The sequence below is a fragment of the Dendrobates tinctorius genome, unplaced genomic scaffold (assembly GCF_039654945.1).
Source record: "Dendrobates tinctorius isolate UK_male_01 unplaced genomic scaffold, ASM3965494v1 ptg000155l, whole genome shotgun sequence".
NCBI classification, from domain to species: domain Eukaryota; kingdom Metazoa; phylum Chordata; class Amphibia; order Anura; family Dendrobatidae; genus Dendrobates; species Dendrobates tinctorius.
In genome coordinates, this window is record NW_027361822.1 from 5,844,965 (window position 1) to 5,872,500 (window position 27,536).

The 27,536-nt window shown below is 40.9% G+C and overlaps 2 protein-coding genes and 1 pseudogene across 2 annotated transcripts in view; all 3 read right to left on the reverse strand.

Annotated features, from left to right (window-relative positions):
• Positions 1-5,623, reverse strand: part of LOC141051155 (uncharacterized) — a 28,147-nt gene extending 22,524 nt beyond the window's left edge. Inside the window, exon 1 of the mRNA XM_073548021.1 lies at positions 5,294-5,623. Coding sequence (XP_073404122.1) covers positions 5,294-5,623 — 330 coding nt within the window. The remainder of the gene's footprint in view (positions 1-5,293) is intronic.
• LOC141051169 (uncharacterized) overlaps positions 1-27,536 on the reverse strand; it is an 872,784-nt gene that overhangs the window by 808,453 nt on the left and 36,795 nt on the right. The gene's annotated exons all lie outside the window — the stretch shown is intronic.
• The window catches only part of LOC141051156 (uncharacterized), a 39,555-nt pseudogene continuing 36,773 nt past the window's right edge, over positions 24,755-27,536 (reverse strand).

A 27,536-nucleotide genomic window follows, 5' to 3' on the forward strand; every position in this document is an offset into this window, starting at 1 on the left:
TGTTACATGGTGTTGACCAGAGATAATGGTTAATATTTTTATTTAAAAGATTAAGTTCAATGTTGACCAACAGTTTCCTAGGGGGAAAGATTCTTGCTTCCCTGATTCTAGCCATATGTGAAGCAAGTCTATATTTTTCAAAATCCGGCATGCCCAACTCTCCTTTACATTTTCTTTTTATTAGAGTTGAATGTTTAATCCTACTGCTTTTATTTTGCCAAATAAATTTGGATATCAGGGTTTTGCATTTTTGAAAGAAGGATTGTGGGATATCAATAGTGAGGACTTGGAGGAAATAAAGTAATTTGGGAAGGGTGATCATCTTTACGATGTTAATTCTGCCAAACCAAGAAATGGGCAACTCCATCCATGAGGAGAAATCGCGTTCTAGGTTGCGGATTAGAGGTAAAAAGTTAAGGTTATATAAAGAAGAAATGAAGTTATTAATCTTGGTCCCTAGGTATGAAATATGAGAAGTTATTTTTGGAATGGGGATTTTTTTGGATAAAAGACTCCAGTTTTCTTGATCCACATTAAGGTTTAATATTTCTGATTTAGAAAAATGTATCTTGAAGTTTTATACTGAGCCAAATTCGCGCATTTCTTCATTTAGTGGATTGATAGATTGCCAGGGGTCTTTGAGGTAGAAAAGAACATCGTCCACAAAGGCGGCTATTTTGTGTTCCCTCTCACCGCAGCGAACACCCCGGATTTTGTCTAATTATTTGCAGAAAGGTTTCCATGACTAGAGCAAACAGAAGTGGGGAGAAAGGGCACCCCTGTCTTGTCCCATTTCCTATCCCAAAGCTAGGAGATAATTCATTATTAATTTTCAATCGAGCCGTTTGGTAGGAATATAGAGCCAGAATTTTTCCAATGAAGGATTCAGGTAAGCCGAATTTCGCCAATGATTTTTCCATAAATTCCCAATCAATTCGGTCGAAGGCCTTTTCGGCATCAGTTGACAAAAGAGCAGTTTGAATGTTTTTACATTTTATAAAATGGATTATATTCAGGGTTTTAATAACGTTATCTTTGGCCTCCCTACCCCCCACAAAGCCCACCTGGTCAGGATTGATCAAATCCGACAAGAGGTTCTGTACCCTTCCGGCCAAGATCCTTGCATATAACTTAATGTCGTTATTAATCAACAAAATTGGCCTATAGCTACCACAAAGGGTTGGGTCTTTACCCTGTTTTGGGATAAGAGCAATGAGAGCAGAAAGTGCCTCTATTTTGAATGGGTTTACCCTAGATATAATGCCGGCACCTCCCTCCCCTAGTATTCCTCTAATGTCCTGCATGTCCACATATCTATTGATGGAATTCATGTGAAATGAAGACGCACAGTTTTTCAGCTATATTGGTGAGTGCTGCATAGTTCTCCTTTTTTCGCTTTACATTGACAATTTAGGTAAGTCTCTTGTTTGTAGATAATTATTGATGAGTTCAGATTTCTTTTTTCGGGATGTAGAGTCCTCCCTCGTTTTTAGATTATAAAGATTTGAGTAAAATAAGCTAAAACTTTTTGCTTTATCTTCCGTTTTGTTCTGTATTTGGTCTTGTGAGTCTTTAATCTTTTGTATATATGCTGAGTTAATTTTTTTTTAACCAAATTCGCCAGATTTTTACCGCATTTATTCGCTTGAGTGTATATTTTAAATCTAGAATACTGCAAATATTTTTCAGAATCTTGTCTCAGCAATTCTCTGAGTTCTGCTATAAGTCTGAAAAGATCTTTTTCTAACGAAGCTTCCTGGGTTGTTTTATGTTTCTCCTCTAGATTCTAAATTTGAGATAATAAGGAAGCCGTGAGTTTCTCTTTTTCTTTTTTTTTTCTACAAACCAATTGTATGAAAAAACCTCTGAGCACCGCTTTGTGTGCCTCCCAGATATTACAATCGGAGATATCATCGCTACGGTTTTCTAGGAAAAATTGTTTAATATTCTTTCTTATGAGCTTCTGCAAATCAGCATCATATATTAAATTATTTAATTTCCAATTGAAGGCGCACTTTTTTATGTTGTTTAGGGCGATATAGGCAAACAATGGGGCATGATCGGAGTATACTATATTATCATAGGTGGTTTTCCTAACCATGCTTATAAGATGGTGTGGTATGAATAGATAGTCGATTCTTGAGTATTTTTTATGTACTGATGAGAAGAATGAATAGTCTTTTTTTGAAGGGTGAATAACTCTCCAGGTATTTATCAAGAGAAGGTCCGTCAACGATTTTTTAATATATCTATTGTTTTATGTGGTATGGATGATTGCCCATTGGAGGTATCTAGAGGGGGTGTGTAAGGGGGTGAAATCGCCTCCTAGTTTTGGTGTGCCTTCAATGAAATGATTCAGAAGTCTAAATTTTTTTTTTAAAAAGGGAAGATGGTTCGCATTTGGAGCAAATATATTTATTAATGTGTACGTTTTATTATAAATCATACATTTCAAGAAGAGATACCGTATTTTTCGCTTTATAAGACGCTCTGGATTATAAGACGCACCACAAATTTTGAGGAGAAAAATAGTAAAAAAACTTTTTTTTAATAAAATGGTGGTGCCTCTTATAATCCAGGTGTCTTATTGCTTACCGGGGGTGGTGGCTGCGGTGAAGTGGGGTCCCAGGGTCGCTGGTGGAGGAGGCAGGAGTGGGGTGATACTGCAGGCCGCAGGAAGGGATGAGAGGGTGCTCCGATGTGCAGCACACTGCCAGGGGGGCTCGTGCCACTACCAGGGGGGCTCATGCTGCTACCAGGGGGGCTCGCGCTGCTGCCAGGGGGGTCTGTGCCGCTGCCAGGGGGGCTCATGCTGCTACCAGGGGGGCTCATGTTGCTACCAGGGGGCTCATGCTGCTGCCAGGGGGGGCTCATGCTGCTACCAGGGGGGCTCATGCTGTTACCAGGGGCTCATGCTGCTGCCAGGGGGGGCTCATGCTACCAGGGGGGCTTGCGCTGCTGCCAGGGGGGCTTGCGCTGCTGCCAGGGGGCTGTACTGCTGCCTGGGGGATCATGCTGCTACCAGGGGGGGCTTGCGCTGCTGCCAGGGGGGCTGTACTGCGGCCAGGGGGGTCTGTGCAGCAGCCCGGGGCTCTGCCTACATTTACTGGGTGTCCGTTGGCTCTGTGGGTGTCTCCGGGTGCCCAGCCATGTCTCCACGTGGCCAGCGGTGTCTCCGGTTCCAATCTCGGGGCTCTGGCGACATTTTGCGACAGGCCAGAGCCCCGAGGCTCCCTCTCGGTTCCCTCTGTTTTGGGCTCCGGCAATATGGCGGCCGCCGCCGGGGGCGGCGCATGCGCTGATGGTGATCTCGGGACTGAGATCTCGAGAGATGAGATTTCAGCGAGATCTGTCCCGAGATCACCATCAGTGCATGCGCCGCCCCTGGTGGTGGCCGCCATATTGCCGGAGTCCAAAACAAAGGGAACCGAGGGAGCCCCGGGGCTCTGGCGACATTTTGCGACAGGCCAGACACCTCTGGGCACGTGGAGACATGGCTGGGCACCCGGAGACACCCACAGCGCCAACGGACAGCTGGACACCCCTGCGGCCTACACCCGGTAATGTATATCCTCTTTGTAAGACGCACCCCCATTTTCCCCCCAAGTTTGGGGGAAAAAAGTGCGTCTTACAAAGCGGAAAATAAGGTATCTCCCATCTCCATCCAGTAGAACATCTTTAAAAACAAAAGGGAGATTTTTACTAACAACAATAGAAACCCCTTTATTTCTTTTGTTTGGGAAGTAGAGTTGTACCATCTAGTGAATGTTTTATTCTTAGTTATAGGGGTATAGGTCTTCTTGAAATGAGTTTCTTGGAAAAAGACTACATCAATTTTGTTCTTCTCTACATGCTTCAATATTTGTGATCTTTTCTGCGGGATGTTTATGCCTTTAAGATTAAAGGTTGCAATATTTAAGTTGGTCATATGGACAGTTTATACTTGATAATTTTTTTGAAGCGGCATCCAACAGGACCAGAGAGGAAAAACTTACAACTGGGGGTAACAATTATTAACATCTCTATAGAGAACATGTTTACCAAGTTATTGGGGCGGATTCCCATCCCAGTTCAAATTCACAGTTTGCTACTGGTTGGTTGAAAGGCCAGTATGGTGTCCAACCAGATGTTACAGCAAATAAAGATCGCCAGATCTATGGGGGCGTGGACTTGCCGATCAAAGGATTAATAAAGAAAAAATAAAAAAACAGATAGGAAGGAAGAGAAGGAGGAGGGGGAAAAGGGCAAGAAAAAGTAGAGGAGACCAAGAAAAGGGAGAAAAGAGACATTAAGATTGCCAATCTCCGACTGAGTCTCGCTCAGTAGAGGACTAAAACCAGAGTAGAGCACTTATTAATCTATTCTACTAGCTTTTTTTTTTTTAAATTATCAAGAGTGGTGAACTGTAAGAAAAAAAGGCAGTTAAACACAAAAACATATTATTCAGAGTTAGTGAAGAATCTATGATGCCAAAACCAGATCATTTCTGAATCTCGAATTAACAAAATTCCCTTTTGTTTTGGGGAGATTCAGTCTTCACCTACTTTATTGTTAACAGTTGGTGTTTTGCTAATGTCTGTATTCATCCTTCTAATTTTTGGGGGCTTATTTGGTGTGATATTAGACCATTTTTCATGTTTTGGTAGTGGTGGAAGTCTAAGAAGATCCTCAGCTGTTGTCCAATCCGGAAGTTGAAGCTGAAGAAGATCCAACTTATTCAGAATGTAGGGTAGATCTTCAGGTGTTTTAACAATTAGAGTTTTATTTTCAAAGGAAATGGCAAGTCCAAATGGAAACATCCACCTGTAGGCTATATTCCTGTCTCTAAGGATCCTAAAGGCTGAAGTTGTGTGAACTTTGAAAGGTCCTAAAAAATTTGGACCTCATTATCCTCATATTCAATTTTAATGGCTTGTCTGGATTTATGGTACATCTCTTCTTTGATTTTAAAGCTTTGTATATAGCAAAGTATGTCCCTGGGTTTGTCCGGGCTTATGTTTTTGGGTCTGTAGACTCTATGAGCCCTTTCAATGCATATGGTATTAGAGTCATCTTTACCCAACAAGTCATTGAATATGTTGGTGAGGATTATAGGGATATCTTTATCCAGAATTTTTTCCGGGAGTCCTCTAATTCTTAGATTGTTCCTTCTTGACCTGTTCTCCAGGTCATCTATGTGAATTTTTTGAAGGAAGCTTTCCTTTTGATTGTCAATTAGAATTTCCGTGACGCGTTCAGAGTGTGTGGATAGCTATTCACAGGTATCCTCCAAGGTCTGTAATCTTGTGTGTACTTTCTTGACATCCTTTTTAAGGTCTGCTATTTCTTCTTTAATGGTTTGGGTAAAGTCTTTAAAGAGGTTTCTTATGCATTCCATAGTAGGTATGGTTTTGATATAATCCTTAAGATTTGTTTCTTCATATGTAGAGTCCTCCTCCTCGTCACTGTCAGACCATTGCGCGAGAGAGGAAGAACTCTGTTTATGAACTTGTGATGCATTATTGGATTTACTGGACTGAATATCAAGAGTTGTTTTCTGGATTTCTCCCTCTCCTGACCCTTCTTGGGGGTTTTTTGTGGCTTTGGCTACTTCTTCGGTTTGTAATTTAGTAGATTTACCCATTTTTATATCTGGTCTCAATGTAACTCAGTCGGAGAGAAATGGCAAAATCAAGTCATTTAAGTGTTTTTCATAGTTTTATAGACAGCAGTTCCTAGATTCAAAAATAGGTCGCCATCTAAATGTTATTATTCTCTTGTGGGGAGGTGTAAAACTTTCATTTAGTAGTGTATAGGATTGAGGGTTAATCTGAGGTAGAGATTAAATCCTATTTTCCAATCCTTCCCAGCTTGTTCCTCTGTGATGAGAGGAAAGTGCAGTACATAAAGATTGTGCAGTCCCTCTTAATAATAGATTTATATTCCCGCAGCTGTACCTCAGAGAGGAGCTCCCACCGTCTCCTTGTCAGCTCCTCCAGCCGTGCAGCAGGGCGGGAAAATATCCCTTCTCCAGCATCTCAGGCTCCCTCAGGACTGTCCCGGCCTCCTCCGTCCTGCAGGAAAAGATCTAAGGGATCCAGGGGGTCACCAGTCCATCCAGACCACAGTAGAGTGGAATGTGGGGAGGAAAAAGGTTTTTTTTTCCTTGATTTATTTCCTTTTAGGCAGGAGCTCCTGTGCCGTGCGTCCTCTCCTCAGCTTGGTCAGGCCACGCCCCCCTAGCAATCATTTTATATGTATGTGTATCTTGTAGAGAGTGAGGCCCCATTTACTGTTATTGTGAGGTGGTATACAAATAGTATATAACATATATAGTGGTGATTTATGTCAAGGGAGGTCACAGTACCTTGATTTACGCTTTACAGCTTCCCCTTTTTACCTTCTAAATAGTAGTGATTTGTGTTAACCCCTTAGTGACAGAGCCAATTTGGTACTTAATGACCAAGTCAATTTTTACAATTCTGACCACTGTCACTTTATGAAGTTATAGCTCTAGAACATTTCAGTGTATTCCACTGATTTTGAGACTTTTTTTTGTGACATATTGTACTTCATTTACTGGTAAAATTTCTTCGATATAACTTGCGTTTATTTATGAAAAAATGGAAATTTTGCAAAAATGTTGTAAATTTTGCAATTTTGAAACTTTTAATTTTTGTACCCTTAATTCAGAAAGTGATGTTACACAAAATAGCTAATAAATAACATTTGATGATACCACTGGTGTCACTGGCGCTGCCTAGGGGACCTATCAGGGGGCACGTGAACGAGCGCTGGGAGTGCAGGAACAAGGCATGCAGTGCGCAAGGACCTGAGACTAAACAATGAGCATAGGACCTGGCACTAAGCAGTCACATGACCAGGGAGTGGAGTCACCGCGCTTGAGTACAGGGAAGGAAACTAAGCACACAGAGTGCAGGGCACAGACAATAAATGTGGTCAAGGATAGCCGAGGGTCAAAAAGCTAGACGAGAGCGTAGTACCTAGAGATAAGAACAAGAGTAAACGGAGACAAGCCAAGGGGTCAGATAACCAGGGGGGACAGGGCAGTACAAAGCAGTATAAAATCAGAGAATACATGATTGATGAAGTTTTGGAAAACCGCAAGGGCATTGGTCAGACCAGGCGGCATTACTAAATTTTCAAACAGCCCTTCTAAGGTGGGAAATGCAGATTTCATCTCATCTCCCTCCTGCACCCAGATGAGGCTATATGCCCCCCCGCAAGTTAAGTTTTGAAAGCCATTTGGCCCTGGATAATTGGTTACACAGTAAACGTGGACAAGGAGAGCCGAGGGTCAAAAGCCAGACGAGAGCGTAGTACCTAGGGATAAGACAAAGAGTAAACGGAGACAAGCCAAGGGGTCAGATAATCAGTGGGGACAGGGCAGTACAAAGCAGGATGCAAAGCCAAAAGTCAGGGGACAAACCAGGTCATACACAGCAAAGCACACATCAGCCCAATTATAACCCTAACGGAAAAATCAAAATAAATACATTTTTTTATTTTATTATTATGACCTAACTAATGGGGTGATAAAGGGGGGTTAGATTTACTATTAATTTTATTTTGATCACTGTGATAGGGTCTATCACATCGATAAAAATGAACCAATATGAAAATTTTCCTATTGTTGCCGGGCCGCAAATCTCGGCGGGCACTCGCGCCTGCCATTTTCTTCCTGTAAGACTGCCAGGGTGATGCAGAAGGGTCCAGGGACACCATAGATATGGGAGGGGTATCGGGGATCCCATTTCTCTCTCCTCTGATGTGCGACTGTTGGGGTGAACTCTTAAGGTGGATCTTAGTGATTGCCTGCCCCTGACCTGATAAATATGAGCCAAGTGCATGCACAGAAGACATCGGACACAGGGTCAGATGTGCTCTCCTCTCTCACCAAGAGCTGGCACAGAACTGAACTTTATTAGTATAAACAAAAATCATGTAGCAGGCAGGAAGAGGGTGTTGCACAGCTTCTCAGCAGCCATTGTATCAGTCTGTTAGGTCCCTGCTAGGTCTATTCCATATATGGTCTTCAGTGTATCCACCTCACATTCCAAGGATTCCAGGGCATAGTTCCAGGATGTAGACACAATCTTGCCACACCACATATATTGCTAGCTTATGTAAGGTTTATAATTGATTTCATTAGCCATTCTCTCCTTCATACGACCACATCAGAGAGAGAAATTAAATGGGAAATCTGATCTTTTTCAGTGGTCTCCGTTATTCTGTTAATAACGGCGATTGCAACACTGGGGTCGGTAAAAACCGACATGAATCATGTTCTCTGGGGTCTCAGCTAACCCCAGTAGCCGAGACCCCAGAGAAATTCTGATGCTGGGGGGCGCGCTATACCCTTATTTCTCAGCACCATTAAAAAGTGGTGCTGAGGAATAAGTACCCTCAACTGTCGCCTTTAAAAGGTGGTCATTAGGGGTTAAGGGAGGTCACAGTACATTGTTTTATGCTTTACAGCTACCACTTTACCACCTACGCTATATATTATAAGATACCCCTCTTTAACTTATCAAAAACAATTTTCTTATTACAAATATTTTTTGTGCTTGGCGTCCCATATACGGCATTTTCTGCTTTTTTATTATGTACCTTTTTATTATGGGTTTTAAATGTTTGTTCAATAAAATTTATTGTTTTATTCTTTTTTTGGGGGATCTTTTCTTTACTGTCATATTTATTTACATATGGGATTTTGTTATTCTTATATTTTCACCAAGTCAAGTCATCACAGAGGGGCCCCAAATGGTCATAGAAACAGCTGTTGAGGTGCCTGAACATGTTGTCTTAGGTTTCTTTCATGTGGACTGCATAACCAACTGAAATTGAAGGTAGTGCATTTCTATTATGCAGCAAGTTGTCTTTTAGGCTTCTTTTGGATGAATCGACAAAAATCCTCCATTCCTCTGGATTACGACTTATCTTCAGAGCTTCCATTAAACTGTTGATGTTGTTGCATGCCACAAGATCAACCTCGATGATGAAGTATTGGACAAGAACTTTATCATGGTTGCGCAACAAAGAAATATGAACATTGCCAACTAGGAGATTGCACTGCTGTAGCCTGGAACCTAAGAGCTCAGCCTTATTCTTGGGCATTTCCAAATCTCAAAAAAACATTGCTCAGTCCAATTTGTGTCAAAAGGTGTGGTTCAGTTGAGGTTGCTAGGTCGAGAGAAGAAGATGCTCCATGACATCAAGTTCCCTCTTACTTAACTCGACTGAAAATGTTTCTGGTGCCTTTGGAATGGCAGTTCTTCTGTGTGTGGGATTGGGCGTATTTCATATGGATTGTTTGGATACTGTAAAGTCCACTTTTTCTTCCTTGAAACCCTTTTCTTAATGGGGGGCACCATGCATAAACAGCAATTGGGAGTGTGATCGGATCCAGATCATTAGGACTTCAAAAGGCATAGATTGCCTCTTCTCGTGCTACCACTAGGTAAAATGTGATGCACATCTATTGCAGCATATGTCTGGAGCCACTTATTCCGATCTCCTATTCTGCAGCCGAAATACTGGTTATAGGCTTTCCTTATCATGGTAGTGAAGTTTTGCCTTTGTGAAACAAAAGTTACTTCCACTTTGTTAATGCAAGAATGAGGCATATCTGAAGAAACATATAGAAACATGTCGATATGCTAAGAAATAAGCTAAGAAATCCTAAAACTGTATACCTCACGCAGAGAGCATTTATAAAAGTAGGTGATGTACCTGTAATTAGGATTACGTAATCGGAGCTGAGTTGAAGCTTTTTGATTGGTCACCCTAAGATGATAGAATACTGAAGGCTCAATAGACTAAATAGATAATGTAATAGACTAGCTACAAAACAATGCAATAATGATGATGAAATGATAAATATGCAACTTTTATATAAGCCTGCATGAAAGGTGTCATCTGTAATTACATAGAATGGTAGAGTTGGGAGGGACCTTCTGGGATCAGAGGACTCAGGAGGTCTCTTCCAACTTTATCATTGTTTGATTCCAATCTCCACTGGATCTTGAAAATTAGAGCCAATCAGCAAATTTAAGCATCATATTTGTTTTTAGCACCCCAAAATTAGTTGTTTTCAACTGTTTACGCCTCTAAACCAATTCAGCAGTAGAATAGTGTTATGTCTCCCGAATATCCCCCATCCTCTGGAATTCTATGCCCCAACATGTCTGATTATCCACCACATTTGGATCCTTCAGACGGAACCTGAAAACCCACCTCTTCAAAAAAGCCTACAGCCTGCAATGACCCCGCTACCACCTCATCACCATCAGAGCTACAGCAACCTCCAACTTACCGTCTCCTTCCCCATAATCCTGTAGAATGTAAGCCCACAAGGGCGGGGTCCTCTCCCTCTGTATCAGTCTGCCATTGCTTGTTTACTGCAAGATATTTGCATTTTGATATAACCCCTTCTCATGTACAGCACAATGAAATCAATGGTGCTATATAAATAAATAATAATAATAAGTCCTAATGGGGTCATTGATGACAATGTCTGTAAAGTGCTGTGGAACATAATGGCACAATATAAGCAAACATAATAGAGTACTAGACAGCAGTTAAAATATAAAGAAGTGTCTATGCTGTGTAATAGATTGTGTAAGATGCTATGTGAAAAGTCCACTAGCGTTATGTGAAGAAGGAAAAGGAAGAAACACCAGAAGGAACTCTCAGATCAGACTTGAGAAGCCCAAATAGAACTCATCCTAAAGGATGGAAAAATACCCTTATACATTTAGCTACTACAGGACCATATCTCTATTAAAGAGATTGTTTCATGTTCATTCTTAAGGAGTGAACTGTTCCTTTGCCTCCTGCTTTCCCAGTGTGCTTTTGATCATTGACAGGTCAAGTTGACAGCATCTGGTAGGCAAACAATGTAGAATTAATCTTCAGCTCACCTGGTTCAGCCTGCCCAGTCCTCCTTTCCATAATCTCGGTGCACGGAGTGGATCCATCCCCATCTGGGAGAAATGCTCAATGAAAAAAAGTTTTTTATGGTTCCAACACACGATGTGAAAAAATTAAGAAAAGCCTTTATTTAATCCATAATTAAAAAATGCAATTCCAGTGATGATAAAAGCATGTGTAGGCTTACGCGTTTCGGATCATATTTGACCCTTAATCATAGCAAATTGCATTTTTTAATTATGGATTAAATAAAGGCTTTTCTTAATTTTTTCACATCGTGTGCTGGAACCATAAAAAACTTTTTTTCATTGAGCATCTGGTAGGCAGTATGTAACCATGGCATACACACGTCAACCATAGAATTAAAAATCCCCCTACTCTTGTAAGTGTTCTGTCCAGCCATATAATTGCTGTCTAGAAAGTTTAGTCATTTTTTTATGTCTCCATTATTACAGACATTGTATTTTTTGTGCGTATTAATCCTTCCTATATTTTATATTGTAAGGTAACAGCACCATCTGCTGGTGGTTTAATGTATAGATTCTGGTTTAATTTGCAATGTATTATGGGAAGTTCCTAGGGCATTGTGGGATTGTTCCTGTTACATTGTGGTCTTATTATCACACAGTGAAGGGAACAGCAGCCTTAACATAGGAAATTGTATTTGGACTTGTAAATCTGTTTTATATATTACCAGTTATTAACATTTACAACATTAAGTACAATTTCCAATATGAAGAACTGCAATGTATCCAGAAAAAAAAATGCTATATGGCTGATCCGTATGGGATCACATTTTTTTGACGCCCATATAGCTAACCTCTTTCTGTCATGTGACGTACTATCACGTCCATGTGCCCTGGGACTTAATTCCAAGGGACGGGATAGTACGTCACAGCGATCAGAGGCGCCCACGTTGTGAGCGCTGCTGATCCCGGCCGGGTGTCAGCTGATTATCACAGCTGACACCCGGCACAACGTGTCAGGGGCGGTTACGGACCGCCCCCGACATGTTAACCCCTTGCACACCGCGATCAAACACGATCGCGGTGTACCGGGGGTTAAAGGAAAGCATCGGCAGGGAGGGGGCTCCCTCCGTGCTTCCCTGAGCCCCCCACAGCAGCGCAATGTGCAGCGCTGCTGCGGGGGGCTCCATCCCTGCAGGTCCCCAAATCCAAGATGGCGACGGGGACCTTCGGGGGCCTGCAGGGAGCTGGCTTCCTCAGTGCCTGCAAAGCGCAGGCATGAGGAAAGCCTGTGCAGTGCCTGTGACATATCGCTGATCTGTCACAGTGATCTGTGATGTGACAGATCAGCGATCTGTCACATGACAGCTATGTCCCCCCTTGCACAATGTAATAAAGTTAAAAAAAGTGTAAAAATAATTTAAAAAAAATCGCTAAATAAATTTAAAAAAAAATATTCCCTAATAAATTCCTTTTTTCAAAATAAAAAAAACAAAACAATAAAAGTACACATATTTGGTATCGCCGCATCCGTAACGACCCGCCCTATAAAACTGGCCCACTAGTTAACCCCTTTAGCGAACCCCTTAAAAAATAAAAATAAAAAACTAAGCAAAAAATTATTTATTATCATACCGCCAAACAAAAAGTGCAATAACGCGCGATCAAAAAGACGCACATAAATATCCATGGTACCGCTGAAAACGTCATCTTGTCCCGCAAAAAACAAACTGCCATACAGCGTCATCAGTGAAAAAATAAAAAAGTTATAGCTCGCAGAATAAAGCGATGCAAAAATAATTATTTTTTATATAAAATTGTTTTCATTGCATAAAAGCGACAAAACATAAAAAAACTACCTAAATGAGGTATCGCTGTAACCGTACTGACCCAAAGAATAAAAGGGATTTATCAATTTTACCGCAGGCGGAACGGTGTAAACGCACCCCCCAAAAGAAATTCATGAAACGCTGTTTTTTGTTCATTCTGCGTCCCAAAAATCGGAATAAAAAGCGATCAAAAAATGTCACATGCCCGAAAATGGTATCAATAAAAACGTCAACTCGTCCCGCAAAAAATAAGACCTCACATGACTCAGTGGGTCAAAATATGGAAAAATTATAGCTCTCAATATGTGGTGATGCTAAAACTATTTTTACAATAAAAAGCGTCTTTTAGCGTATGACAGCAGCCAAAAATAAAAACCCGCTATAAATAGTAAATCAAACCCCCGTTATCACCCCCTTAGTTAGGGAAAAATAATAAAATTAAAAGAAAATGTATTTATTTCCATTTTCCCATTAGGGTTAGGGCTGAGATTAGGGTTAGGGGTGTGTTGGGGTTAGGGTTGGAGTTATAATTGGGGGGTTTCCACTGTTTGGGCACATCAGGTGCTCTCCAAACGCAACATGGCATCTGATCTCAATTCCAGTCAATTCTGCGTTGAAAAAGTCAAACGGCGCTCCTTCCCTTCCAAGCTCTGCCATGTGCAAAAAACAGTGTTTTACCCCCACATATGGGGTATCAGCCTACTCAGGACAAATTGCAAAACAACTTTTGGGGTCCAATTTCTCCTGTTACCCTTAGGAAAATAAAAAATTGGGGGCAAAAATATCATTTTTGTGGAAAAAAATGATTTTTTTATTTTCACGCCCAGGCGTTATAAACTTCTGTGAAGCACTTGGAGGTTCAAAGTGCTCACTACACATCTAGATAAGTTCCATGGGGGGTCTAGTTTCCAAAATGGGGTCACTTGTGGGGAGTTTCAATAGTTTAGGTACATCAGGGGCTCTCCAAACGCACATGACACCCGCAGACCATTCCATCAGTCTGCATTCCAAAACGTCACTACTTCCCTTCCAAGCCCCGACGTGTGCCCATACAGTAGTTTTCTCCCACATATGAGGTATCAGCGTACTCAGGACAAATTGGACAACAACTTTTGGGGTCCAATTTCTCCTGGTACCCTTGGGAAAATAAAAAAATTGGGGACTAAATGATCAGGTTTGTGGAAAAAATAAGATTTTTTTATTTTCACGCCCGGGCGTTATAAACTTCTGTGAAGCCCTTGGGGGTTCAAAGTGCTCACCACACATCTAGATAAGTTCCTTAGGGGGTCTAGTTTCCAAAATGGTGTCATTTGTGGGGGTTTCCACTGTTTAGGTACATTAGGGGCTCTCCAAATGCAACATGACACCCGCAGAGCATTCCATCAAAGTCTGCATTCCAAAACGTCACTACTTCCCTTTTGAGCCCCGACGTGTGCCCATACAGTAGTTTTCTCCCACATATGGGGTATCAGCATACTCAGGACAAATTGGACAACAACTTTTGGGGTCCAATTTCTCCTGTTACCCTTGGGAAAATAAAAAAAATTGGGGACTAAAAGATCATGTTTTTTGAAAATTCCGATTTTTTTATTTTCACGCCCGGTCGTTATAAACTTCTGTGAAGCACGGGGGGGGGTTCAAAGTGCTCACCACACATCTAAATAAGTTCCTTGGGGAGTCTAGTTTCCAAAATGGTGTCATTTGTTGGGGGTCTTCACTGTTTTGGTACATCAGGGGCTTTCCAAACGCGACATGGTGTCCGATCTCAATTCCAGCCAAAACCGTCAAATGGCGCTGCTTCCCTTCCAAGCTCTGCCATGCGCCCAAATAGTGGTCTACCCCCACATGTGGGGTATCAGCGTACTCAGGACAAATTGCACAATAACTTTTAGGGTCCTGTTACCATTGGAAAAATAAGACTTGAGGGTGAAAAGATTTTTGTGGAAAAAATATGATTTTTTAATTGTACCGCTGTACGTTATAAACTTCTGTGAAGCCCTTGTGGGTTCAAAGTTCTCACCACATATCTAGACAAGTTCCTTGGGGGGTCTAGCTTCCAAAATGTGGTCACTTGTGGGGGGTTTCCACTGTTTAGGTACATCAGGGGCTCTCCAAACGTGACATGGCGTCCGATCTGAATTGCAGCCAATTTTGCTTTGAAAAAGTCAAACAGCGCTCCTTCCCTTCTGAACTCTGCCATGCGCCGAAACAGTGGTTCCCCCCCACATATCAGGTATCAGCGTACTCAGGACAAACTGCACAATAACTTTTGCAGTCCAATTTCTCCTGTTACCCTTGGTAAAATAAAAAAAAATTGAATCTGAATTATTTTTTTTGTGAAAAAAAGTTAAATGTTCATTTTTTTAAATATTCAAAAAATTTCTGTGACGCACCTGAAGGGTTAATAAACTTCTTAAATGTGGTTTTGAGCACCTTAAGGGGTGCAGTTTTTAGAATGGTGTCACTTTTGGGTATTTTCTATCATATAGACCCCTCAAAGTGGCTTCAAATGTGATGTGGTCCGTAAAAATAAAATGGTGTTGCAAAAATGAGAAATCGCTGGTCAACTTTTAACCCTTATAACTTCCTAACAAAAAAAAATTTGGGTTCCAAAATTGTGCTGATGTAAAGTAAACGTGGGAAATGTTATTTTTTTTAAGTTTTTTGTGTGCCATATCTCTGTGATTTAAGGGCATAAAAATTTTAAGTTGGAAAATTGTGAAATTTTAAAAATTTTCGCCAAATTTCCATTTTTTCACAAATAAATACAAGTTATTTGAATGAAATTTTACCACTAACATGAAGTACAATATGTCACGAGAAAACACTGTCAGAATCACCAGGATCCATGGAAGCGTTTCAGAGTTATTACCTCATAAAGGGACAGTGGTCAGAATTGTAAAAATTGACCTGGTCATGAACGTGCAAACCACCCTTGGGGGTTAAGGGGTTAAATAAGCAAGTCTCATCCGAAACACGGCAGCCTTTGCTTCCCTCCATTTGGTATATAGAATACTACAAGCAATGTGCCAATTACTTTGAGTCGTACGTGCAGATGTTAAAAAAATTTGAGAATGGCTGCTAGAAATTTTGTCGACGTTGAAACTCAAGAGGTTGGCCTTCACTAAGTCTCAGCACACCCTATAAAAAGCCTTTTTGGCAACAATGATGAGAAGAACTAGTGGGGTTTTAGATTTCTGTGCTGTCCATGGAGTAGTCAAGTAGATTTATCTATGTCCTTTCACCCCATAACAAATCCTCGAGAATTCATCTTTGAACAGAAAGTTATCAGCTGGCTTAGTTGCACTGTCTGGAAAAGCAAAAAATTTGACCCAAATGTTTAATTCCCCTAATAATAATATTTTTTATTGGTATAGAGCCAACACATTGCCCCGCACTTTACAATTCAGAGGGGAAATGTACAGACAATGAAGACAATACAGAGCAACACATATTTCAACAGATATCAAGAGGAGGGCAAAAAAGTAATAGATTAGTGAGGTGAAGCCATTCTAAAGAAATGTGTTTTTAGAGACTGTTTTAGAGAATGCTTAATATTGTGGATACTAGAAAATAACTGGGGCAGCACAAGAGAAGTCTTGGAGATGAGATTGGGAGGTTCAGATTATTGAGGATGTTAGTATTAGGTCATTAGCAGAACATAGAGCACAGGTATGGGGGTGATAGACAGACATTAGGGGGAGATGTAAGGCGGTGGAGAGCTTTGTAGGTGCATGTGATAAGTTCATATTATATTCAAAAGCGGATGGGCAACCAGTGCAATGACTGGCTAGTCATCATCCCCAATTGGATAAGAAATATGTTCTGGAGGACACAAGTTGCAAAATATTGCTATGTATCAAATGATCAGGATCAAGTTCTAGAATTTAAAATGCAGAATATGTTCTACTCCACCATCAACCCACAATACAGAGAGGAACCGAAAATCCTTGTTTTCTACATTTTTAGTGAACATGTAACTGAAATATGTATTGAAATATTAGCCATATTCGGTGTAAAAATCTCTAGTACAAAGAGAACTAAGAAAAAAAAATTTAGTTCTCACTTGAAGCCTTTAAATGAAAACACCTTAGATAAATTTGTGGGGGAAAAAAAGCATTAATGCGTCTCATGCTCTGTGTTAAAATATTCTATACTATTACGTATAGAATTTTATATTCTATAAAATTAAACAGTTAAGGGCCTGTCACACTAAGCGATATTGCTAGCGACTGGTTTTGTGACGTTATAGCGATATTGCTAGCGATATCGCTATGTGTGATACTTACCTCCGACCGGCTCCCCCGCTGACTATCGCTGATCGCGCGAGACCGTCCTGGACCGTTTCTCATCGTCAGCTTCCTGCTGGGACTTCCTGCTGTGACGATGAGCGACGCGTGGACGCGGGCGGGAGGACTCCAGGATCACCTCGTCTGACAGGTAAGTAGCGACCCCCGACCCCTGCGATGTCGCTGGTGAGATCTGCCTGTGTGGCAGCTCACTAGCGAACACTTAGCATCCTGACCGCATCATATCGCTGGTACATCGCTAAGTGTGACAGTACCTTTAGTAGGGTTACATTTTAGCAAATTATCAAGATATTCTAGACATAGAACCTTATCTTCAAGGACTTCTGTTGTTCACTGAACATTAACCTCTTAAGGACCAAGCCACTTTGTGTGGTTATAACTCTGGAATGCTTCAATGGATCCCGCTGATTCTGAGCTTGTTTTTTTGTGACTTATTGTACTTCACGTTAGTGGTAAAATTTCTTCAACATACAGTAGTGTAACTTGTGCTTATTTGTGTAAAAAACGGAAATTTGGTGAAAATTTGGAAAATTTTGCAATTTTCAAACTTTTAATTTTTATGCCCTTAAAACAGAGAAATATGTCACACAAAAGTTACTAAATAACATTTCCCACATGTTTACTTTACATCAGCACAATTTTGGAAACAAAATTGGTTAAAATTTGAACAGCAATTTCTCATTTTTCCAACAAAATTTATGCCAGAAAATACCCCAAAGTGACACCATTCTAAAAACTGCACCCCTCAAGGTACTCAAAACCACATTCATGAAGTTTATTAACCCTTCAGTTGCTGAAAAAATGAACATTTAACTTTTTTCACAAAAATTTTACTTAGGACGCAATTTTTTTATTTTCTCAAGGGTATCAGGAAAAAATCAACCACAATATTTGTTCTGCAATTTCTCCTGAATATGTTGATACCCCATATGTGGTAGAAAACTACTATTTGGGCACACGGTGGGGCTTGGAAGGGAAGGAGCACCATTTGACTTTTGAAAAGTAAAATTGGCTGAAAATAGTAGTGAACGCTATGTTGCATTTGAAGAGCCCCTGATACGCCTAAACAGTGGAAACCCCCCACAAGAGAACTTATTTTGGAAACTAGACACCTCAAGGAATTTATCTAGATATGTGGTGAGCACCTTGAACCTCCAGGTGCTTCACCGAAGTTTATGACGTTGAACTTGTGTTTTACTCCCAAATTTTGCATTTTTAGAAGGATGAAAAGAGAAAATGCACCACACCATACAATTTGTTGTGCAATTTCTCCTGAATAAGCCGATATACCCCATATGTGGTAGAAAACTACTATTTGGATACACGGCAAGGCTTGGAAGGGAAGGAGCAGTATTTGAATTTTGGAACACAATTTTGTCTGGAAGAGTTCTTGACACGCTGAAACAGCAGAAACTCCACAATTGACCCCATTTTCTAAATTTCACACCCTAAAGACTGCGGCAGTAGCGCTAGCATGTTCTCGCCCACTGCACTGTTGTTGATTTTCGTCGTCACTAGAACTACCATGTTTCCCCGAAAGTAAGACCCTGTCTTACATTAATTTTACCCCAAAAAGTCCCACCCTGTCTTACTTTCGGGGGAGGTCTTACATTAGCCGAAAAAAAATGACAATTTCTTTTTAACCAATAAATTAACATTTATTAACATGCTGTTATACCCCATAACAGTGCCGTATCCCACTGCACACAGCCCCACACCCCATAACAGTGCCGTATCCCACTGCACACAGCCCCACACCCCATAACAGTGCCGTATCCCACTGCACACAGCCCCACACCCCATAACAGTGCCGTATCCCACTGCACACAGCCCCATACCCTATACAGTACGTTTCCCTACTTGGTTTTTAAATGCTGGACGTTTTCCTCTGCGGTGCGGCTGTGGGTGCGGAAGGCCTGTGCTGCAGGGAACGCTGTGCCAATCAGCAGGGAAACAGCGGTGACATGGGGCTGGGGCGGCCAATTACAGCCCGAGCTGCTGGACCAATCAGTGCTCGAGCCGGGGGCCGGCGGTGACGTGGGGAACAGGGGCGGCCAATGAGCTGTTGAGCTGGGCGGATTGCGGGGTTAACACGGCGAGTTAACCCCATGAGCGCTGGACCCGCCCAGCTGCACCTGAGGACACCTCTAGAGCCTGGGGACCCAATGGGGGACAGCGGCAGCCCAAAGGTAAGGGCCTTACATTTCACAGCGGCCCCCAACCCTGCCTTACATTCGGGGGAGGCCTTACATTGAAGGACCCCCCCGTAACCCCCACCCTGTCTTACTTTCGGGGGGGTCCTACTTTCGGGGAAACACGGTAGCGGACAAGGATGACATCTGCAAAAACTGCTCGCTCGTTTCACTGGCGCTGTCTGTATCCGAACAGATCATAGAGTAAGCCTCATCTGCCGAATACATACGTGCAGCCATTTCAATCTCCATCTCTTTCTCTATATATATATGTGTACAGATATATATATATAGTAGGGATTCAACTCGCTTAGGTGCGACGGGAGACAACCAGGAGGCACGTTCTTTTAAAAGTTCATAGGGTTTATTGCTCCATAACCCATAAACCAGCACATAACATAAGGAATAGCCTTTAGCTCAGGCGAAAGCAAGTCTAAGTGTCCATGATTTCAGGCTCAGTCCTGGAGCCTCAGCAAAACACAGGAGGCTTATCCGTCCTCACATACAGCCAATATACATAGGCCTCCCCGGGTCAGCAGCCTCAGCACGTGGTCTTCAGGAAGGTAGCACACCTTCCACCACATAGGCCTGCCGGGACCTTCCACATGGCTCAATCAGATCCATGCGCTCTCTCATGGCTGCTTCTCCATACTGCAGACATTCATTCCCTCCAGGGAACTCTCAGGCACTTGCAGCCATTACAGCGTCCACACGTGCTGTCAGGCAGGAAGCCCCATCTCAGCGGGACCATCCACACTGGACCAACCGGGTCCAAGCATTCACGTGACCTACCCTGGCCACATTATATGGTTCATAGCCACACCCACCAGGTCACATGACTCTTACCTCATCACAGGTCCTTCAAGCACTTACACGCTCTTTACAAGTGTTCTTTAAACACACCCCCTGGGTGGGTTTGTAGGTAACTGGCTCGCCCATCTCCCTAGTTACCTGGAGACTTCTCCCTGTCACATTAAAGCAGCACCTCAGCAGTATCACTGCTGATCAATACATAAGTCTCCATCCCAAAGCCACCCACTTTGCGATACATAATGGCCATTCAGTATTCTGCCATTCATCCTTTCTCCTGGGACATCCACACAGCGCCCCCTAGCGGACACAGTGGTTACTACACCACAATATATATATATATATATATATATATATTACTGAATGTATCCAGGAAGAAAGACCGCACTCCTGGAGCTGGTGGAAATAGTTTAGGATTTATTCGCACATGCTATACATGTCGGCCGGGGGAATGATAACAGGAGAGGGAAAACAGCTGACAACGGCTGTTTCGCGCTGCCAAAGGGACCCGTTGAAGTGCTTTGGCAGCGCGAAACGGCTGTTGTCAGGTGGTTTCCCTCTCCTGTTATCACTCCCCCGGCCGACATGTATAGCATATGCCAATAAATCCTACACTATTTCCACCAGCTCCAGGATTGCGGTCTTTCTTCCTTCCTTCTTGGATATATTCAGCGTTGTGGATTCCCAGACCAGCACCCGCAGCTGCCAGCACTGAAAACTCCGGATACCGCACACCACTAGAAGCTAAATGGTAACAGCGGTGCCATCCGCGTTTTTTCTCTTTTTTCACATATATATATTACTGTATATTATATATATATATATACAGTATATATATATATATATATATATATAAAATGACAGAGGAGATGGGAGGACGGACGGACAGGGAGACTGGGGTGACGCTGGGAGTGGGATAAAAATTGATTCTGGATTTCACACAGGTCTCTCAGGTTCTAACAGCAGCACAGCTCCGATCTCTAACAATGTCACAGACAGAGTGACAAGATGTAGCTGTGCTGCTGTTTCCCGCATTTGATACACTGCTGTGATTGGATAGTTACAGTTACTGTCCAATCACAGCAATCAGAGATGCAGAGACGCTGTCATTGGTCCCTGCATCTCTTCACTGTCCTCCAAATGACGTGATCATTCATGATCATGGCATCAGCAGGGTTAATCAGCCGGGGGGCGGTGGTCAGCACTCCCTGGCTGTATCTTCCCATGGCTCTATCTTTTTTATTTTTCTGTCAATATGGCCTTATGATGGCTTGTGTTTTGTGGGACGAGTTGTACTTTTGAACCACACCATTGATGTTACCATATAGCATACTGCAAAATGGGGAAAAAATTCCAAGAGCGGCGAAATTGTACAAAAAGTGCAACTCTACAATTGTTTTTCATGTTTTTATTTACCAAGTTCACTAAATGCGAAAACTGACCTGCCATGATGATTCTCCAGGTAATTACGAGTTCTCAGATATCAAAAATGTAAAGGTTCTTTTTATTTAAGTGATGAAAAAAAAAAATCAAAACTGTGTAATAAAAAAATGTCACCATTTTCAGAGACCCATAGCATCTCCATTTTTCGTAATCTGAGTCTGGGTGAGGGCTTATTTTTTGCACGCTGAGCTGATATTTTTATTGATACCGTTTTGTGGGAAAATGCAATGTTTTGATCGACTGTTATTGCATTTTATTGCAATGTTGTGGCGGCCATAAAAATGGCATTCTGGAGTTTCAATTTTTGCCGTTTATCAATCAGATTAATTTAGTTTATATTTTGATAGATTGGGCATTTCTGAATGCAGCTATATGAAATATGTGTATTTTTATTGTGTTATTTTGAATGGAGCAAAAATGGGGTGATTTGAACGTTTATATTTTTTTTAAGTATTTTTTTTAAAACTTTTCTAAAAATTTTTACTTGCTTCAATAGTCTCTTTAGAAGACTTTAAGTAGTGAAGAGTGGATTGCTTGTGCTACACATAGATGACTATGTGTAGCAGAAATCATCATCTCATTTGAATGCTGGTGTTCATAGGAGATCTGCAGACGCCCCGACTGTAATGACAACCCATCGGTGCCCCACAATCGTGTGACATGTAAGCTGATGGGCGTCTCTTATGATGCACTTCTGCTGGGCACGAGTTAAATGCCGCATTCAGAGATTGACAGCGGCATTTCACATGTTAACAGCCGCAGGTGGATTGCGATTCCACCCGCGGCTGTTAGATGCACATGACAGCTGATCAGATCAACTGTTATGTACAGGGAAAGATGTGGGCTCAGCACTGGATCCCGCATCAAAGGCAGGAGTATGATCAATGATGTATATATATATATATATGTCATTGGTCAAGAAGGGGTTAAAGGGAATATGTTTTAGGATCAACCTTTCTAAGCCATCAATATGGGCAAGGACGTCATAGAAAGTTGAATAAAATGATACCTTGATATCTGGGATCTGATTTTTTTTTATTTTTTTTTATAGTCAAGTATTTAGTCTTAAGCTGAGTTGTCTAGGCAAGTGCGAATTACAGAAATCTATAGAATAGTTGATGAGGTATGCCAAACTCACTTTGCAACTTCTGGTAATTCTTCAAAATATTCCTGGACTGGATTTGGACTACACTATGAATACCGCTCTCTTCCTACTAGAAGCAACCCTCTGGCTTCATAAATTACGGCAAGAGTGGATTGTGCTAGAGTGGCGTCAATACTGTGAAACGATTACTATTCAGTAATTTCTTCTCTATGTCCCAAACTTTATATATCGTCAACAATTTTGATAAATGGAATGTTATTTTCCAGCATCCCCCTGCCTCTACAAACAAAATAGGTATATACAGTGTGGAAAAAATTACTTAGTCAGCCACCAATTGTGCAAGTTCTCCCACTTAAAAAGATGAGAGAGGCCTGTAATTGACATTATAGGTAGACCACAACTATGAGTCAAAATGAGAAAAAAAAAATCCAGAAAAATCACCTTGTCTGATTTTGCAAGATTTATTTTTCAAATTATGGTGGAAAATAAGTATTTGGTCATTAACAAAAGTTCATCTCTATATTTTGTTATAAATCCTTTGTTGGCAATGAGAGGTGAAACGTTTTCTGTAAGTCTTCACAAGATTGGCACACACTGTTGGTGGTATGTTGACCCATTCCTCCATGCAGATCTCCTCTAGAGCAGTGATGTTTTGGGCCTGTTACTGGGCAACACAGATTTTCAAATCCCTCTAAAGATTTTCTATGGGGTTGAGATCTGGAGACCTAGGCCACTCCAGGACCTTAATATGCTTCTTACGAAGCCACTCCTTTGTTGCCCTGGCGGTGTGCTTGAGATCGTTATCATGCTGAAAGACCCATCCACGTTTCATCTTCAATGCCCTTGCTGATGGTAAGAGGGTTGCACTCAAAATCTCACAACACATGGCTCCATTCATTCTTTCATGTACACTGATCAGTCTTCCTGGTCCCTTTGCAGAGAAACAACCCCAAAGCATGATGTTGCCTCCCCCATGCTTCACAGTAAGTATGGTGTTCTTTTGATTCAACTCAGCATTCTGTTTCCTCCAAACACGAGTTTTGTTTCTACCAAACAGTTCTACCTTGGTTTCAACAGACCAATCGAAATTCTCCCAGTTCTCTTCTGGATAATCCAAATGCTCTCTAGCAAACTTCAGACAGGCCTGGGACATGTACTGGCTTAAGCAGGGGGACATGTCTGGCACTGCAGAATCTGAGTCCCTGGCGGCTTAGTGTGTTACTGATGGTAGCCTTTGTTACGGTGGTCCCAGCTCTATGCAGGTCATTCACTAGGTCCACCTTGTGATTCTGGGATTTTTGCTCACCATTCTTGTGATCATTTTGACCCCACGGGGTGAGATCTACCTATGATGTCAATTACAGGCCTCGCTCATCTTTTTAAGTGGGAGAGCCTGCACAATTGGTGGCTGATTAAATTCCTTTCACCCCATTGTATGTATATATATATATATGTGGGGCCTTGAGACGATATCTTTAGAACTCAATTGAATATTTAAGAAGACATCTCTAATAGCTGAGGATTTATCAGGCATGAAACCTGAGTGGTCACTATGGATGATTTCAGTGGGGATGTTTTAATTCAAATAAATCCACAGTTTTTTAGCATGAAAAAGAGCTGTAAAAAACTATGGCTTAGCAAAGATCTCCCCGGGAGTCTGCTTCCATATCTTATTTTAACTGAAAGTAGGTGCTATCAGTATGAGATATGTAGATCAGGTACTGTGCCCTTTCATTTAAAATAAATTCTGGAGGCAGAGTCTCAGGGAGATCTTTGTCCCGCCCATACATCTTAACTGCTCATTTACATATTTAAAAAAGTCAATTTGTCTGGAATAAGATTTTTGATCGCAGATATAATTTTAATCAACTTTCTATGACCTACATGCACATAATAGACAGCTTAGGAGGGTTGCTAATAATGACAGCTTCACTTTAAGACCTTTGTGCAAATTATATTATGCTGAACACAAAATAATTCAATAACATATAATGTCAGTACAGTTGTAGAAATGGGAACTACTAATTGTTGTTCAATTACAAATGTTCATTGGTAATAATCTACATTGTCTAAGATATTTAGTACTCAAAATAATTTACCATTCTTTTGTAAATGTGTAATTTTAGCAGACTATGATTTGTATTTTTCTTACACGTCGCGAAAAAAGCTAATAAAAATAAAATGGCTACTTCTCTGTGTGTATTCTTTGATGTCTAGCAAGACTTGATTTCTCTGTAAAACATTTACCACATTGAGAACATGAAAATGGTTTCTCCCCAGTGTGAATTCTCCGATGTCTGGCAAGATAGTATTTATCATTAAAATATTTCCCACATAGTGAACATGAAAATGGCTTCTCCCCTGTGTGACATATCAGATGTGTTGTAAGATGTGATTTCTCTGTAAAACATTTCCCACATTCTGAGCATGAAAATGGCTTCTCCCCTGTGTGAATCATCTGATGTGTAACAAGATGTGATTTCTCTTTAAAACATTTCCCACATTCAGAACAGGAAAATGGCTTTTGTCGTATGTGAGTTCTCTGATGTCTAAAAAGATTTGATTTCTGATTAAAACATTCCCCACATTCAGAACATAAAAATGGCTTCTCCCCAGTGTGAGTTCTCTGATGTCTTTCAAGACTTGATTTAATTCTGTAACATTTTTGACAATCTGAACATGAAAATGGTTTCTCCCCTGTGTGAGTCCTTTGATGCGTAACAAGATTAGATTTCTCTGTAAAACATTTCCCACATTCTAAACATGAAAATGGTTTCTCCCCTGTGTGAGTTCTCTGATGTTTAACAAGATATTTTTTCTCTGTAAAACTTTTTCCACATTCTAAACATGAAAATGGTTTCTCTCCGGTGTGAGTTCTCTGATGTTTATCAAGATCATATTTCTCATTAAAACATTTCCCACATATTAAACATGAAAATGGCTTCTTCCTTGCGTGAGTTCTCTGATGTTTAACAAGATTTGTTTTACAGTTAAAACATTTCCCACATTCAGAACATGAAAATGGCTTCTCTCCTTTGTGAGTTCTCTCATGTGTGACAAGATGTGATTTCTCGTTAAAACATTTTCCACACTCTGAACATGAAAATGGCTTCTTCCCTGTGTGAGTTCTCTGATGTTTAACAAGATTTGTTTTCCAATTAAAACATTTCCCACAATCTGTACAGAAAAATGGCTTCTCCCCAGTGTGAATTCTGTGATGCGTGACAAGTTGTGATTTTTCATAAAAACTTTTTCCACATTCTGAACATGAAAATGGCTTCTGCCCTATGTGAATTCTGTAATGTGTGACAAGATGTGATTTCTCATTAAAACATTTTCCACACTCTGAACATGAAAATGGCTTATTACCTGTGTGAGTTCTCTGATGTTTAACAAGAGTTGTTTTCCATTTGAAACATTTCCCACAATCTGAGCAGAAAAATGGTTTCTCCCCTGTGTGAATTCTTTGATGTCTAACAAGATCTGATTTCTGGGTAAAATGTTTTCCACACTCTGAACATGAAAATGGCTTCTCCCCTGTGTGACTTCTCTGGTGTGTAACATAATTTGATTTCTCTGTAAAACATTTCCCACATTCTGAACATGAATATGGCTTCTCACCTGTGTGAACTTTCTCATGTCTAGCAAGATTTGCTTTCCGATTAAAATATTTCCCACATTTTGAGCATAGAAATAACTTATTCCCTGTGTGAATTCTCTGATGTATAACAAGTTGAGATTTTTTTACATAAGATTTCCCACATTCTGAACATGAATATGGCTTCTCTTCTGGGTGACTTCTCTGAATTGTAACAAGTCTTGATTTAACACTGTAAAATTTCCCAGATTCAGAACATGAAAATGATTTCTCCCCTATAAGAGTTATTTCATGTTTATCAAAACGTCTGTGACTTTTGTTTTGCAAATTGGTCACTAAGAAAGCAGAAGAAAGGACCTGTTGAAAATCAGGATCAGATGATAGATTTTTCCTAAAACAGGCTTGAGGTGTATCTGGCATATTAACATGTTCTTCATAAGTATTTGATGCAATACCATGCTCATCTGCTGTAAAATCTGTAAGTATCAGATGTCCGTTTGAGCTCTTGGTACAGTCATCTGTAACAATATTGATTTTATTATTTTTCAATAATACTGCTTTGAATATATATTAAAAGGGTTGTCCACAGCTTGTATATATATCCTATCCTCTGGATAATAATCTGGATAATAATAACAAAAAAAGTTGCACTCTGTAGTGCTAAAGCATGTCAATATGAAATATATGAAGTATGAATAGCAATACTGCTTCTGGTTATTAGGAAAAAAAATGAGAAACTTAGCACATAATTTGGACAATTCATGCATGCCCAGCAGCCAACGACTAGGCAGATTAAGAACTGCTGGGAACATTCAAATGCTTTAGCACTACAGAGTGCAACTTTTTTTTGGTTATTGCATATAGAGATGGCTGTTCCTAGTATGCAACTGTTCACACTAGCTTAAAATTGCCAGTCAGTCTTTTGTCATCAGTCATTTTTATCCTCTGGATAAATCATCAATATCAGTTCCATGGGTTGTGACACCCAGCACCCTCCCTCAATCAGCAATTCCTGGTACCAGCCATCAATATAAAAGTAGTAAACAATACCCTTAAATATATCAGGTTTTGCTTTGTCAGTTTTTCTTTTCTCTGTTGAAGCTGCCATCTCCATAGGTTCGTGTTTACCAGTGCCTGTTATGAATTGTTTCAAGTTACATATTCAGCGGAGTCTCATAAATGGGCTTTAAGGCTAGTTTCACACTAGCATATGACCGAGGTGTGGAGGGTTACGGACTTCCTCTGTGAAGCTCTGCCCATGGCCGCACCTCCTCCAGTCAGCTCTGCCTACTTCGGCATGTGTACCCTATCTTTAGCATTGGGTATGCAGGCCGTGCCGATGTATGCGGAT